We start from the raw sequence: 17673 nt of genomic DNA on the forward strand, positions 1-17673 counted from the left end.
AGATATTGCAGATTGATGCAATAATATGTGTATTAGAAGTTAGAACAGTCATATAAATCTAAAGACTAAGACGCAAGAGCTCATTGCAGTTTGCACAAGATTTAGAATCTTCATCCATGCTGTCTGAGTTATACACCTGTCCTTTGACAATGCTGAGCTTGTCTGGGTTAATTCTGTGCTTGCACCAGCAGTCACATTGTCTACTTATCAAGAAAGAATATCCAACTTGCTCAGCGGGATGGTAATTTAAACTATCTTCAAGATAAGAGGACAAATAGGCCACCGAAACAAGTCTGACCTTAATTTCATCATAAACCCTGTCCACCTTGGACATAGCAGAAGCATTTCTTTTCTCTTTACATCTAGCAGGAAGATCCGCATGATCTTTAATGGCTTTTGTATGTACGTCCCTGTCTTCATAGGTTGAATTCTGTAGGAGGCAATATCTCTGTTTAAAAATTGGATAATAGGGCCTTCATCATCAAGGAGTGCCAAGCCTACACAGTGCTCTGAAGTCCAATCAGCTTCACTTGAACTTTTCTGAACTCTGAAACATGCTGCTGTACTTTGACATGGTTTAGTTCTGCTGTAGGGCTAGGTTTTTCATAGAACAACCCATCCATTAAGAATTCATTTAAGTCATAGCTAGGTTTCTGTGCTGTGCATTGGCATTTTACTATTTTAGGTTCCAATAGGCCATGGAGCTGGCTGTAGGAAGCCACCTTCAATTACACAGTGTAACTGTAAACAGAACACCAGCTACTTCACCAGAATGAGATCTCAGATGGCTGAAGTGCATGTCTCTGTATAATAATAATTGTGATCTGATCTAGGTAACAGCCAAACTGTTTCCCCAACAGTGGCTGTTGTTCTAAGAACAGTGTTCTAACTTCTTGCTTCAATGTTCGCTGTCATTATGAAACAGAGTAAAGAGAAAGGCATATAATTTTATAAATAAATGATGACATAATTTTATTAGCATCCAGAAATGACCAAATAAATTTTTTTAAATAGTAAAATACATATCTGGATTCTGAACTTGAAGACTGATATAATATATTTGTCAATTTTCTTTTTTCAGTTTCAGACTTCAGTGAATGTCATCATCATTCATGGCAACTTCAAGTTCAGCCATTCATGAGGCAGAGGAAGTGGCACAGGACACTGAAACAACCCAGAAAGTTGATCCAAAGTCACCACTTTGGAAATATGTCACTACTGTTGGGAAGATCCAAGGAGGTGGATCATTGGCATGGGTTTGCAGTGAGTGTAAAAAGGAGTTTAAGGGGTCATACACACGGGTTAAAGCACATTTGCTTGGGTTAAAAAACAATGGGGTTCGAATATGTAGTGGCCCACCTAAAGAGAATGGGAAAGATGGAAATGGTTTAAGCAAGGTAAAAATTGCAAAATATCAGAGAGAACAAGAAGAGGCAGATGCTAAAGCAAATGAAGCAAATCCTGCCTCCCATTTAAAACACTCAACAAGGTTGGGAGCATCTTCATCAAAGCCTCCACTTTATTCTCATGGAATTGTTGGGTCAAAGCGGTCAAATTTGGGACCGCTTGAGAAGAGTTTTAATAATGATGCTCGAGAGATAGCAGATGCAGCTGTAGCCCAATGCATTTATGCAAATGGCCTTCCCTTTAACCTTGTGCGATCTCCTTACTGGGCAAAGATGGTAAAATGTTTGAATGAAGCCCCAAGAGGGTACAAGAGCCCTGGGTATGAGAAGATACGCACCACATTGTTGAGTGCTCAAAAGTTAGATTTGGAGGCTAAATTAGCCCCCATTCGTGATTCATGGCTCATTTCAGGGGTGTCCATCATTTTTGATGGATGGAAAGATCAAAGAAATAGGCCTTTGATCAATGTGATTGCTCAGAGCCCACATGGGGCAATGTTTTTGAAGGCAGTGGATTGTGAGGGGCAGGTGAAAGATTCTCAATTCATTGCTAACATCTTGATTGAAGCAATTGAATTGGTGGGGCCTGAAAATGTTGTCCAGGTAATAACTGACAATGCAACGGTGTGTAGAGCAGCAGGCCTAATTGTTGAAGGCAAATATCAACACATTTTTTGGACCCCTTGTGCTGTGCATTCATTGAACCTCATGTTGAGCAAGTTGGGGAAGCAAATTGAGTGGATTCGAAAAATATTTGAAGAGGCAAAAGAAATTCAAGCCTTTATCACAAACCACCACATGTCCCAAGGCATCTACAGGGAATTTGCTAAGTTGGAGCTCCTTAAGGTACATATACTTAAACTTTAAAGTTTAAAGTTTATTAAATATTTGACTCTAAATTCAAATATCTAAATTGATGAATCATAATAGGTTATTCAATCAAATAATTTGATTCAAATTATGATTTTTGATTTTCAAATTGATTGAAATTTGAAACATTGGCAATTTGACACCTGCAGGTTGCTGAGACTCGATTTGCTTCTCACATCATAGTCTTAACAAGGCTCATGCAGGTGAAAGATGCATTACAATCAATGGTATGCAGTTCTCTTTGGAATCAATGGAGGCAATCCCAATCTGATAGAGCACAAGCAATGAAACGGTTGGTTGTTGATGATGAATGGTGGGATAAGGTGGAGTACCTCTTGGCATTTACTAAGCCAATTGTGGATTTGCTCCGTATGTTTGACACAGATATGCCTAATCTGGGAGAGGTGTATGAGGGCATTGATTCCATGATAGAGAAGATAAGGTTGGTTATAAATGCCAAGGAGAATGACCCAGATGAAATCTTTTACAGAGAAGTAAAAGATATATTGACCAAAAGGTGGAACAAGATGACCACTCCATTGCACCTTTTAGCCTATGCACTGAATCCAAAATATTATGCTGCAGAGTTGCTACGTGATCCAGAAAGAAGCGCACCAAACAAAGACCCAGAAGTCGCAGAAGGATTTAAAAATGCTTTTAGAAAGCTTTTTGTAGATCCTGAAATTGGGCTTCGGATTCGTGCACAGTTTTCTCATTTTGTGGGATCGGAGGGTTGGGGTTGTGATATTGAGTGTATGCGGGACAAGAGCAGATTAAGTCCAATTGAGTGGTGGAACTTCTATGGTGGGGCACTTCCACATATCCAAAAATTGGCCATCAAGGTCTTGTCACAGGTTGCTAGTTCTTCTTCAGCAGAAAGGAACTGGAGTACATACGGCTTCATCCATTCAGTGAAGCGAAATAGATTGGGCTCTAAGAAGGCTGAGGAACTAGTGTATATTCATTCAAACCTTCGCCTTCTGTCACACAAGAGAGATGAATACAAATTTGGGCCCACCAAATTATGGGACGTGGAACCAGAGTTGCCTGACTTGGATATGACATTGAATGCCATGTCTCACATGAGTTTGTTTGATTCGGAGCCATCACTGGGAATAGGTGCATCTTCAAGTGGACATGGAAGCAATGTTCCCACTCCCAGTGCCACTTCTAGAGAGGATGTGGAAGTGGAACATTATAGTGGCATGAATGAAGACATATTTGATGATATGTAAAATTTGTAATTTATGATGGTGTTTTAACTTTTAACTTTTAACTTTTAAACTTTTGAACAACCATATGAATTATGAGTAATGATATTATGATAGTAGACTGCCAGTCATAGTTCATTTTGAAATTTGTACTTTCATTATCATAGTATGTAGTAATTAGTATGCATTATTAATTTTGGTAATGATGGTGTTTGTGTAAGTTTGTAAATTGTAATTTGTAACTTGTCATGTTGATAACTTGATGTTTGTCATGTTGATAAACATTGTTTGAAATTTGAAACAAAAACTTGATGTCTGATGATATGTTGAAACTTGAAACTTGAATCATGAATGTTATAATAATCGTTAATGATGATGGCAATGTTGAATGTTTATGCCATATGGCATATGTTGAAACTTTGAAAGTTGAAACTTGAATTGATGATGATGAATCATGAATCATGATAGATCATAGATGATAATTTAGATTCTAAAATATGAATGGTAATATGAATTTTTTATTTTTAATATATATATATATATTTTAAATTTTTATATATTTATTATGTGCCGTTTCCTGCCGTATCGTATCCAGATTTTTTGAAAATTTGCCGTATTTAATTATTCCTTAGGAAATTAATTTAATGTGGTAAAATGAAGAGATTAAATTTTTAATGTGACAAAAGTAAATTAAAAGGGTTAATAAATCGAAATTTTAATGGGCCATGGGCCACATTAAAATTTTTAATGTATTAGCACAAATCCTCTTTTAATTTAATTCTTCAGTAATCTCACGTCACAAAAATGAATATTTTTTAAACTTTTTAGATTTTTAAAATATTTTAATGTTTTAGATTTTTAATTTTTTAATTTTTTAATTTTTTTATGATTTTCTAATTTTAGAAATTTTATGTTTTTCAAATGAAAATAAAAAAAATCAAATCATAAGTAAAAAAGAAGAAGATAAAATGTAAAACAAAAATCAAATAAAAAATAAAAATGGAAAAAGGAAATAAAAAATTCAAGATCAAAGAATCATAAGTAAAAACAAAATAAGAAAATATGAAATCAAAACTAAAACAAAAAAAATAAAAAAATGAAATTAAAACAAATTGAAATGAAAAATAAATAAATCAAGACAAAATCGAATTTCAAATGAAAATAAAAAAATATTCTAACCCTAACGCATATACAAATAAAAAAAGTGAAATGAAAAATTAAAAAGGTCGAATGAGAGAATTGTTGTGTATGTAGGTCATATGAGATGGAGGTTGTGGAATGGAGAGAACAATGGCGGCGAGAGGGAAGAAGACTGCGCAGGGAATGGAGCAATAGAAATGGGTTGCGGATGGAGAAGAGCACGCAAATGGAGAGAAGAGGCCGCGGATTGCAGTAGAAAGGGACTCACATAGGAAGGCAGGGATGAGGAATGGGCGTGGGGGTTTTGCAGGTTGAAGCTTCGATGGCAGCGAGGGAGCTAAGGGAGGATGCACGGGAGTAGGAGGAAAGGGCTTCGGGTAGGATGAAGGAGCGATAGCGGCAAGAGGAAACTCGATGGCAGCGAAGATCTGGTAGCAGTGTTTGCTTGCAGAAATGGAAGAAAACACAACAACAAGGAGAAGTTGTGGAGCAGATGGGCAGCGAGAGGAGGACGCAGATTTGCAGGAGTGAGGGTTAATGCTGGGGCTCAATGAAATGAGGGTTTCTTACAGTTTTAATGGAGAATGCAGGCAACAGCAAAGGGCTATGGGCTTTCCTTAAAAGAAAATCGAAATTTTTGCAGTAAGAAGAATAAAAAGAACCCAGGGAGCATTTCTAGGCAGCCAACGGTAGCCTCAAGAAAGATGTTTCTCTATGAAAAGTTGAGGAGCATCAAGATGCAGAAGGGTGAGGGCATAGATCCCTCGCTCACTCAGATTCAGGAGGTCTCAGATCAGTTAACAATCGTTGGGGAGGCGTACCAACCCATAGAGCTTGTACGATTGGCACTGAATAATGTCTCGGAGGACTGGCAAGTGTTCGTCCAAAGCATATTGGGTAGAGACACTTTGCCTAGGTGGTACAGGATGTGGGCCGATCTACAATAGGAGTTGAGGCAAGCTATAGTAAAGAGCACCATCAGTGGTAGCAACAACAAGGACATGAAGAGTGAGAAGGGAGAGGAGAATGTGGCTCTAGCATCAAAGGGTCCCAGTCAGGGAAAGGGGGACAAGAAGAAGAAGGACCTGTCGAAGGTCAAGTGCTTTAGATGTGCTGAGTTTGATCACTATAGTACCCAATGTCCTCTCAGAAAGGAGGACAAGTAGGAGAAGCAAGACCAGGCAACAACATTCGTGAAGATAGACAAGTTGTCCTCTAGGTTGGAGGAAGAGTTTGCTATGTTCGCAGCTATACTTCCAAGCGTGAGGTGGGGCGACATGGAGTTGTAGTCTAGAACTGCAAAAGTTTCGGCAGGATCCTTGAGGTGACCTCCTCATGGATCATTACCTTGCTATGAGGGCCCACAATATTCAGTAGCAGGATGGATCAGTGTCAGACTTCAGTTGATGCAGTCAGATTCCAAGGTGACAGTTGCAGACTAGTAGCAGTCAAGTGCTGAGTATCGCAGTGTAGTGTTGGCAGCAGTGTAGGGTCAACAACAGTGCAAATTTTTCAGTGGACAATGTAGTAGCTAGTAGTAGTCAAAGACTCGCGAAACAAGTGCATCATACTGAACACAGTTGATTCATTGTTTAGGATGCTTCTCAGTTGCAGTTGCAGCGACAACAATTGAGAGGGAGTTGCAAGGTTGGTAGTAGTATGGTAGTGTCAGCAGTAGCACAGATGCAACATCAGAGTTGTGTAGTGCCCAGACATCAACAGCGTGACAGAGTGTGATACAGAGACAAGATGTTGTGGAAAAGTGTGCAACACTAGATAGAACACCTTCCTCGCTAAGAGGGAGTGTTAGTTTCTGTAGCATCGGAGGTGTTCTAGTCTCGAAACTTTGTGGAGAGGCTAAAACACAGGAGTTCTCCATAACCCATAAATCATTTATGGAAATTCCACCTAGAAGTGTCTCAATTAGATTATTAGCCTATTTTTAATTATTTCCTAAGTCTAAACTTAGGAAAAGGGGTTAATTAATCATAATTAATTGAGATAAGGTGTGAATCATCTAGAAACTCACATAGATCGACTAAGAATTAATCTGGGCCCTTGATTAAGTTTTAATCTTGGCCGTTGGAGGTCCAACAAAAGATTATAAGAAGAAGTCGATGGGTAGATGGAGAACACACTTGTGAGAACCACAAAGAGTTTGATTTCCTTAGAGAGTTCGATTTTCCAGAGAGCAAGCAGTGCTGGAAGAGTTCGAGCTTTAGTAGGGAAGCAAAGACAGAGAGGGGAAAAGACAATGAAGCCGGAGGAAGACTTCTAGATCCGGTGATTGCATTGCAAAGGGCGGTCAAGATTTCTCTAGGACGCTGCGCAGAAGCTTCAGTGAGCAATTCGATTTTGCTGGCGTGAAATTGGTTTTCAGTTCCAGAGGCCAAAAAGTATTTCCAGAGTGCCAGAGGATCAATTTCCCAGTCAACAACAGGTAGGACGACTTGTTTTGCAGAAGTTTTGAGCTGAAGCGTTTGAGGGACTGTGCAGAGGTGACGTAGGGCTTGCGCAGAGCTAGATGGACGACTTGTTTTTCAGAGGCACTTAAGTGCCGGAATTGCTCGGAGTGGGTAATTTCCCTCAGATTATTTTTGCCAGTATTTACTCTAGAGGATTTCCAGTTTTCAGCATCCAGGTTGTACCCAGATAAATTCACTGTTGCATAATAATAAAAACCCTTAGTTGTTGGCAGACTCTCTCTTGGGTCTTGGGGTTGAATTCAGTGGATAAAGGTGGTAGCGGGGTTTTGGCTTGGTCTACTTCATGTGCTGTCGGATGCTTGGTTGTTTGTTTGTTTAATTGGGTGATCTTCATTAGTTCCCAGAGGTCTTTGGAGGGCCTGGTGGTGTTGGCTCTGGTTAGGCTCTCGAGGTTCTAGGACCTGGAGTGTGGGCAGGTGGCTCGTGACTTTGCCCTCTGGTGTTTCATGTCTGTGGAGAGGTAGAGGCATTGGTCTAGCTGGTGTGGAATCTAATTGTGATCGAGGTCTTCTCCTTCTAGTTCTGTGGGTGGTGGCGGTTAGTTTCGTAGGGGTGGTCGCTACTGGTTGTTGCGGGACTTGCACCAAACCTTCGTGTGAAAATTTCTAAATAGAAGTCCAACTGTAGTGACTGATATTATTTCTTCTACTTATTAATTCAGAAATAAGTTATTCACAGTGTTTCTACAACAAATATCGAAATAAATTCTACTGCAACGTTCACAATTAAAATACTGTGGAAAGTAAATGCAAGGAAAAATACTAGCACAAGTATAATCACAATGACAATAATTTTTGGATAATTGTCCCCGGGAAAACCCAATGTGGGAAAACTGGTGTAGCAGATGAGGGTTTCTTTATTGATCTTTAGCAAAAATCTCATGTACAAGATACAACCAGCAGAATAGAAGAGGAATTTCTGTGAGAAATTTTACAGACAATATTCTCATGCTTCTCAACAAGATTCTGACTCTGGAGAGGACCTTTTGCCCTCTCTGCGTCTCACTGCGTTAGCGTTTGTGTAGGGATTGCGCAGTCCTAGCGTCACAGCCTCTACGTTGTCCTTCGTCTGCTCTGCGCCTTCTTTCTGCTCCTGCACGCCTGACTCATGTTGATGCCCTCTTTCCTTCTCACCTGCAACTCTCCCTCTGATTCGATTTCCTCTTGCCGACCTTCGACCAGTGAGAAAATCGATCTTACTTGGGTAACTAAGTATCTACCTAGTGTGTCTTCCAAATGCCCATCACAGTCCTTCTTATAATCCTCCAATTGAATAATCATAGATGTTAATCAAAGGCTCAGATCATATTGACTTGATCCTCGTCTTCTTTTGGAAGTTTCACCCTCAGTTTAATTAATACCCTTTAATTATTTTAATTTCCTAAGTTTAGACTTAGGCACCCATTTAAAATAATTAATTATTTTAATAAAACTATCTTCGGGTGGAATTTCTCAAAACGATTTTTAGGTATTGTGGAATACATGTGTCCAACCTCCCTGCAAATTTTGAGACTTAGAGCACATCTGATGCTACCATAAATCAACACTCCCTCTTGTTGAAGAATCTAAGGCACATGTAGTTAATGAGATTCTTTTTCAACTTGATAACTATTTGTGAGGCATTTTACTTTCTTATTAGCACAATCTTCTCTTTGACATTATGAGAGTGTGTGTTTCTTATTTCATCAAATAACTACCAAAACAGAGAGGCAAGAACACAAGAAGTTGGCATTCTGCCAGGGTCAAAGCCTCTCCCTCTTGGAGAGGAAAACCCGCACATAATTCTTCTTATAGAGATTCCAATTGACGAACACCAAGACCATGACACTTGACCTTCTATGCCACTCCAAGACCAAGACACCAATCTTCTTATTTATCACTGCTGAGATCATCTTCACTGTACTGTTGAGATCTTCATTACTGTTGTCATCACTGAGAACATCACTGCTGTATTTCCATAGAGACCTTCACCATATCAACGAGGTCATCATATCGTTCTTCATTATGACCTTATCTTCGGTAGGATTATGATCAAGACTATTATGTCAAGAACATGACTATGTTAAGTATGTTGATTGAGTATTGCGCCGAGACAGTTTGTATGCTGAGACAATGTGTGTCATTGTGAGGACTGTTCATAAGGTATGTCGAGATTATGATTGTATGTCGAGACAGAGATCTGAGACCTTCTTCATTACACCCATGCCGAGACTATACCTCTGTGGTATACATCTGAAATTGTTTCACTGTTTGCCACCCTAACTGCGAGGATCCCATCTTGTAAACATCCAACAGTCACGGTGAATCCGAGTCTCTATCCTTACCCGAGTTTGTAGATGAGTCTGAATTGTTACTCTCCTGTAATGCGGATTGCAGTCCCTGTACTTAACCGAATCATCTCAGAAAATGCGAGTTCTTGTCTCTTCTTTTGCGGTGACCCTAACTGGGTATATATAGTGGTTATGTCTAGCTGACTTGACCAAGTGAATCGTTGTGTCTTTTATATGAGCCGACATGACATATATATATATATATTGAGGCTGACATGATGTTCTCTTCATCGTTTTGCTTGTAGTCTTCTTCTTTGGAGGATGGTGCTTGTCTTGGAGAGCTTCTTGACACGAGGTTGACCCATATTCATGCTCAAGAAGGGCTCTTTAACATGATTTTGATTCTTTGACTTTGCTAGACCTGTGTATGAGCAAGAAACTCATTCAAATAATTTACAAAAATAATATTTCTTTTTCTTGAGAAGTACAAAGATCAAAATTACATTTACAAATACCAATCCTAGTTACACTTTTCTTCAACACCTCTTAGCGAGGAATGTGCTCTAGTAATGCAACCTGCTAAAGCATCACTTTGATTCTATGACATCTCCCTCTGTGCTGCTGATGTCTGACACCACTATCCATAAAATACTGCAAAAATGTTGCAACTGTATTGCTGCTAGCCTTATCACTGCCAACACTGCATCTGTACTGCAACTCCGTCTCATTTCTTGCCACTGCAACAAAGAAACCACCTGTTTCTGGTACTGAAACGAATTCTCTACCATACCCATCCGCTCCCTGAACTGGATGTACTTAGCTCTTCCTAGAGATTTTGTGAGTACGTCTGCTACTTGATTTCCTGTGGAGACATACTGCAACTATACTGCCCCATGCTAAACACAGTCTTTGATAAAGTGACATCTAATATCAATGTGTTTTGATTGATCATGAAATACTGAATTCTCAGAGATTTTAATACAACTCTGATTATTGCAGAAAATATTGGTCACTTCCATCCTCTTCCTGAACAAACTCACAAGCAATTTTATAAACCATATGCCATATATTCAGCGTCTGCTGAGTTCAAAGCTACCGACTTCTGCTTCCTGTTGCACCAAGAGATCATTCTTGATCCAATGCTGAAGCAATACCCGAAGGTACTTTTCCGGTCTACTGAACTACCTACCCAATTTGCATCTGTGAATCCATTCAATCTGATGTCATCTCCTCGGGTGTATTTCAACCCATGTCTGACTGTTCCACACACATATCTAAGAATGTGCCTAGCTGCTGCTCAGTGCACCCTTTTTGGTTCCACCATGCACTGACTAAGGGTGTTGACAACGAAGCAAATGTATGGCCTAGTGTTGACCAGATACATGAGCGACCCAATGAGCTGCTATACAAGGTGGGGTCCACCTCCTTGTCTCCTGATGCGTCTATTTTATTCCAGTTGGTGATCATGGGCATAACCATGGGTTGGCAATCCTGCATTCTGAATCTCTTCAGAATCTTTGTACGATATCTACCTTGCCAAAGGAACATCTCCCCATTCTTTTGCCAAATTTCTAACCCTAGAAAATAATGCATCAACCCCATATCCTTCATGTTGAATTTTACTTCAAGATTCTTCTTGCAGTGCTTTATAAGCCTGGATGACCCTAGGAACAATTCATCCACAAATAATACCAGAATAAGTGGCTCATTCTCTACCATTAGATAGTAGAGATTGGGATCAACATCATTCTTGACGAATCCCAACTGCTGCAAGTAACTATCAATCCGACCATACCATGCTCTGGGTGCCTGCTTGAGCCCATACATGGCTTTCTTTAACCTGCAAACATCAGTTCTCTTTTCATGAGTTTCGAAGCCTTTGGGCTGTTCTATATCCACCTCTTCTTCTATCACCCTGTTCAAGAATGTTGTCTTGACATCCATCTAGTGAATCTCCCATCCCATTTGAGCTGTTAGGGATATAATGGATCTAGTAGAGGTATATCTGGCTACTGGGGTGAAGGTCTCCTCATAGTCTATTCCTTCCTTTTGTGTGTACCCCTTTGCCACAAACCTAGCCTTGTACTTCTCTATACTGCCATCTGCAGCATACTTTGTTGATTTTTGGTAGCATCGGATGTGCTCTAGCCTTGAAATTTGGCGGAGAGGCTAAGGCACATGAGATCTCCAAGACCTAGAAATCGTTTGGAGAAATTCCACTCGTATGAGGAGTTATTAAAATAATTAATATTTTTAATGGGTTCTTAAGTCTAAACTTAGGAAAATTAAAATATTAATGCGTATAAATAAAGATAAGGGTGAGAAGTTTCTAAGAGACAAGGATCAAGTTTGTTTTAATCTTAGCCGTTGATTAGAGATTTAATCTCGGTCGTTGATTCATCAATAGTAAAATTATAAGAGAAGACTTCAGGACCATTTGGAGACACACTGGTAGATACTCAGTATCCCAAGGAAAATCGATTCTCAAAGAGAAGGAGATCGATTTCAGAGGGAGAGTTGCAGGGTGGAGGAAGACAAGGGCATCAACAATAGTCAGTCACTGAGGAAGAGGTTATGCAGGGACATACAGAGACAACGCCGAGGGAGATGCAGTCCAGGGTAGACACAACCGTCACGCATGGCTGATGCAGAGGGACGCAGAAGTGGGAGAAGGGACTCCAAGGTGTCTGAAATTTTCCAAGGGAAAGTCTCAGGTGTTTTCTCTGTAAAATCATTCCTTGTAAAAGCGATTGTTGTTGAAGATTAATTAAATCCTCATCTGCTACACCGGTTTTTCCACATTGGGCTTTTATGGGGACAATTGTCCAAAAACAACTGTGTTGATGTGATTGGTTCTTGCGTATGGATTTTCTCTGTATAATTATGTGATAACTGCAGTAGAATTCATTTTAATATTTGCTGAAGGGATTTCGTAAATAACTTATTGTGAATAATAAGTAGGTGAAATAAATCAATAGCTGCAGTATACTTGTAGGTTAGAAATTTTCACATGGTATCAGAGCAGAGATCCGGCAACAAGAGAAAAGAATCGGTTATGGGTCAAGAGCATGATGCAGAGGCATCAACTCAAAGGGACTCACAGATTTCCAGAAGATAGCATAAGGGACATGGATCAAGATTATTCTATGTTAGCTTCCAGACTGGAAGAAGAAGTCGCTTGCCTATCAAGATCTGTCTCCTTTGAGGTATGGTACATAGATAGTGGAGCTTCTTGGCATATGACTTGAATACGAAAATGTTTCTCAGGTTATTAGGAAGAAAGGATGAAATTTCAGATCACTATGGGAAATAAGGCAAAGTGTACCCCCGTAGGAAAAGATACTGTAGTCTTTCAAACCAAAGTAGGAGAGCGGCTTTGAGCAACCAATGTGCTGCATGTGCCAAGATTGGGGATGAACTTACTCTCCGTATCTCAACTTCAAAACAAGGGCTATGACGTTTTCTTCATTAAGGAGAAAGTATATGTCAAACACCCGAGTTGGAAAAAGAAGGCCCAGATTGGAATCAAAAGTAACAGGCTGTATAGATTACAGCTAGAATCTCCAATGGCACTGATAGGCAACAATGGGGATAAAGATTTGAATGAACTATGGCATAGGAGGATGGGACACTTACACCATGGGGCTTTGAGAATTCTCAGGAAAACAATATCAGGAGTTCTAGAACTAAGTACCGAACGAGATGATGTATGCAGAGGGTGCGCTCTAGGCAAGTATGCCAAAGCAACGTTTTCCAGAAGTAACAATAGAGCTAAGAGTGTTCTAGGATTGATACACTTAGACATCTGCGGACCGATGTCCACAAAAGCTCTTAGTGGTGTCGAATACTTCGTCACCTTCATCGATGACCATTCCAAGAAGACTTGGATCTACTTTCTGAAAACCAAGGATGAGGTTTTTGGTCGATTCAAAGAGTTCAAGGCTCTAGTGGAGAATATGACAAGAAAGAAGATAAAAGTGGTACGCTCAGGCAATGGTAGAGAGTATGTTGACAAGGACTTCACTGATTTTTGCGCTAGGGAAGGCATTAGAAGAGAGTGGACAATTCCCTACAATCCGGAGAAGAATGGAGTAACAGAAAGAAAAAACAGGGCTATTGTGGAAGCAGCGAGGGGAATGTTGTATGATCAGGATATGCCCAAATTCCTGTGGGCAGAATTATGTAGCACGACAATTTATGTCCAGAACAGGACTCTGCATAGGGCATTGGGAAAAATCCCTTCGGAAAAAGTCTTCATCGGGAAGACACCTGAAGTCAGTCATATATTTGGGAGTTTGGCGTATTGCCATATACCTGAAGGAAAGAGAAAGAAATTAGATCAAACTGCTGAGAAAGGATATCTTGCGGGATATAGTGAGAATGCTAAGGCATATCGAGTCTATCTTCCAGGGAGTAGGAAGGTAGTTGTTTGGCGGGATGTAAAGTTCATGGAGGACAGAGCTTTCAAGAAATCTTGAGAAATGCCTTCCGAGGAGCAGTCAAAAGACGATCCGTTGGTCCAACCACTTCGACCAGTAGAAACTAGTACCGACAATTCTCCTAAAGGAAAAGCTTCAGAACAGGAGGAATCTCAGGAAGAGGAAGAGTTGATAGATGTACCCACTACCAATGGAAGAACGAGCTGGGAACTCTGACAGATTCTACGTGATGTAGAGGACTTCATTGGTGCACCCAGGAATGATAAAAGAGAGTGAAGACAACCAAATAGATACCAGGCCTTAGTAGCTCAGGTTGGGGAACCTTCTAGTTTTTAGGAGGCCGTTTAGCATCAAGTATGGGTAGATGCCATGGTGGAGGAATACAATTCTATAATGGTCAATAATGTCTAGAAAGTGGTACCTAGGCCTCATTACAGGTCAGTGGTAGGTTCAAGATGGATCTACAAAGTCAAATATGTTGCAGATGACAATGTGGAGAAATACAACGCCAGGTTTGTGGCTAAGGGGTATGCTCAGAAGGAAGGGATAGACTATGAAGAAACCTTTGCCCCAGTAGCCAGGTATACTTCTATTAGAACCGTGATATCCCTTGCAGCACAGTTGGGGTGGGAGATTCACCAGATGGATGCCAAGACGACATTCATGAACGGGGTGATAGAAGGGGAAGTATACATTGAACAACCAGAGGGTTTTGAGACACATGAGAAGAAATCTCATGTATGCAAATTAAAGAAAGCCTTGTATGGGCTTAAACAGGCACCTAGAGCATGGTACGGTCAAATCGATGGCTACTTGCAAAAGATGGGATTCGTCAAGAGTGACACAGATCCTAATCTCCACTATCTTGTTGTAGAGAATGAGCCTTTAATCTTGGTATTATATGTGGATGATCTTTTCCTGACAGGATCATCCAGGCTCATCAAAGATTGCAAGAAGAACCTAGCCATAGAATTCGACAAGAAGGGTTTGGGACAGATGCATTATTTCCTGGGGTTGGAAGTTCAGCAGTAAAAGGGTGAGATCTTCCTTGGACAAGGGAGATATGCTACAGAGATCTTGAAGAGATTCAGGATGCAGGACTGTAAACCTATGGCTACTCCAATGATCACCAACTGGAAGAAGATTGATGCATCAGAAGACAAAAACGTTGATCCCACCTTGAACAGGCAACTTATAGGGTCCCTGATGTGTCTGGTCAATACTAGGCCAGACATTTGTTACGCTGTCAACACCCTCAGTTAGTTCATGGTGGAACCCAAGAGGGCACATTGGGCAGCAACCAAACATGTTCTCAGGTATATACAAGGAACAGTTGAGCATGGACTATTGTACACCCAAGGCAATGACATCAGGCTAAGTGGGTTCACTAACGCAGATTGGGCTGGAAGTTCAGTAGATTAGAAAAGTACAACTGGGTACTGTTTTAACATTGGATCAGGAATGACCTCCTGGTGTAGTAGAAAACAGAAATCTGTGGCTCTGAGCTCAACTGAAGCAGAATATATGGCAGCTAGCACAACTTCGTGCAAAGCCATATGGCTTAGGAAATTTCTTGTGAATCTATTAAGGAGAAGGATGGAAGCGACTAGGATTTTGTGTGATAATCAGAGTTTCATCAAGCTCTTCGAAAATCCAGTATTTCATGATCGGTCGAAGCACATTGATATCAAGTGTCACTTTGTCAAAGACAGTGTCCAACGATGGACAATATAGTTGAGGTACTCTCCTACAGGAGAACAGGTGGCAGACATCCTCACCAAGGCTTTAGGAAGAACAAAGTTTGTTTATTTCAGGGAGAAGATGGGGATGGTGAAGAATCCATTTCAGTAGCAGAAATGGATAAGTATCGGGAGTTGCAGTGCAACAGTTAGCAGTGGCAGTGCTATGGGCAACATGATACAACATGTTGAGAGGGAGCTGCAATACAGATGTAGCAGTGGAAGTGTCATGGGCAGTAGTACAGGAAGAAACAGTGCAATGGATGTGGGGCAGCAAGCCAATCATCAGCACAACGGACCGATGTGGAGAATCAATGTGATGCTTCTATGGTGAAGCATTGCTAGAGTACATTCCTCGCTAAGAGGGAGTGTTGATTTTTGGTAGCATCGGATGTGCTCTAGCCTTGAAATTTGGTGGAGAGGCTAAGGAATATGAGATCTCCAAGACCCAGAAATCGTTTGGAGAAATTCCACCCGGATGAGGAGTTATTAAAATAATTAATATTTTTAATGGGTTCCTAAGTCTAAACTTAGGAAAATTAAAATATTAATGGGTATTAATAAAGATAAGGGTGAGAAGCTTCTAAGAGATGACGATCAAGTCTGTTTTAATCTTAGTCGTTGATTAGAGATTTAATCTCGACTATTGATTCATCAACAGGAAAAGTATAAGAGAAGACTTGAGGATCATTTGGAGACACACCGACAGATACTCAGTATCCCAAGGAAAATCGATTTTCAACGAGAAGGAGATCGATTTCAGAGGGAGAGTTGCAGGTTGGAGGAAGAGGAGGGCATCAGCAGCAGTCAATGACTGGGGAAGAGGTGACGCAGGGACATAGAGAGACAACGTAGAGGGAGACGCAGTCCACGGTAGACGCAACCATCACGTAGGGCTGATGCAGAGGGACACAGAGCCACAGAGAGACGCAGAAGTGGGAGAAGGGTCTCCAAGGTGTCTGAAATTTTCTAGGGGAAAGTCTCAGGTGTTTTCTCTTAGTTTCTCTATAAAATCATTCCTTGTAAAAGCAATTGTTGCTGAAGATTAATAAAACCTTCATCTACTGCACCGATTTTCCCACATTGGGTTTTTCCAGGGACAATTGTCTAAAAACAATTGTGTTGATGTGATTGGCTCTTGTGTATGGATTTTCCTTGTGTAATTATGTGATAACTGCAGTAGAATTTGTTTTAATATTTGCTGAAGGGATTTCGTAAATAACTTATTGTGAATAATAAGTAATTGAAATAAATCAATAGCTACAATAGAATTTCAGGTTAGAAATTTTTACATACTTGATCTTGTAGATCCACCTTGATTCTGCAACTGATCTATCCTCTAGTCTAGGTACCACTTCTCAGACATTATCTGTCATGATAGAACTATACTCTTCTACCATGGCATCAACCCAAACTTGGTGTTGTACAACTTACTGAAAGCTGGAGGGTTCTTCAACTTGTGCTACTAAGGCTCGGTACCTGTTAGGTTGTTTATGTTGCCTCTTCTTGGTTCTAGGAGCTCCGACAAACTCCTCTGTGTCCCTCAGCATCTATTGTACTTCCCTGCTGGTTCTACCACTAGTGGTGGCAGGATCAATCAAATCCCCCTCTTGTTCCTGTTGTTCCATCTGCTGAGAACTGCTTGGATTTCCTACTTCTGAGGAAATATTGGTGTTGGTCGATGTGCTCGATCTAGGTGTCTGTCCTCCTTTTTGTCCTCATTGCTGCCCTTGTTGTTGTTGGACTAATGGAACATCTACTGACTGACCTTCTGCTGGCATCTCTCAAGATTTCCTAAAAGCTCGATCCTCCATGAACTTTGCATCTCGTCTTACTACAATCTTCCTGCTGCTAGGAATGTAGATTTTGTATGCCTTCGAGGTCTCCCCATATCTTACAAGGTGCCCCTTTTCTGCAGCCTGATTTAGTTTACTACGCTTCTTGTCTGGAATGTGACAATATGGCACACTTCCAAATATCCTGAGATGAGTCACCTCTGGCTTCTTCCCCATGAAGACACCTTTAGGCGTTTTCTTATCCAATGCTTTGTGAGGAGTTCTATTCTAGAAATACACTGCTGTGTTGCAAGCCTCTGCCCATAAGAATCTAGGCA

At 40.5% G+C, this 17673-nt stretch overlaps 2 protein-coding genes across 3 annotated transcripts in view; both read left to right on the forward strand.

Moving 5' to 3' along the window:
• Nucleotides 1-17673, forward strand: part of LOC149174608 (amino-acid permease BAT1 homolog) — a 257768-nt gene that overhangs the window by 214392 nt on the left and 25703 nt on the right. The gene's annotated exons all lie outside the window — the stretch shown is intronic.
• On the forward strand, nucleotides 1071-3511 carry LOC149174609 (uncharacterized). Its single transcript, XM_089423851.1, has 2 exons — nucleotides 1071-2252; nucleotides 2426-3511. The coding sequence occupies exons 1-2, from the start codon at nucleotides 1098-1100 to the stop codon at nucleotides 3509-3511; spliced, it is 2241 nt and encodes a 746-aa protein (XP_089279977.1). The 5' UTR covers nucleotides 1071-1097.

Source organism: Pinus tabuliformis, chromosome 4_1 (genome assembly GCF_031772625.1).
Source record: "Pinus tabuliformis cultivar Carrire ecotype Pingquan chromosome 4_1, CPIR1, whole genome shotgun sequence".
In the NCBI taxonomy this organism is placed as follows: Eukaryota; Viridiplantae; Streptophyta; class Pinopsida; order Pinales; family Pinaceae; genus Pinus; species Pinus tabuliformis.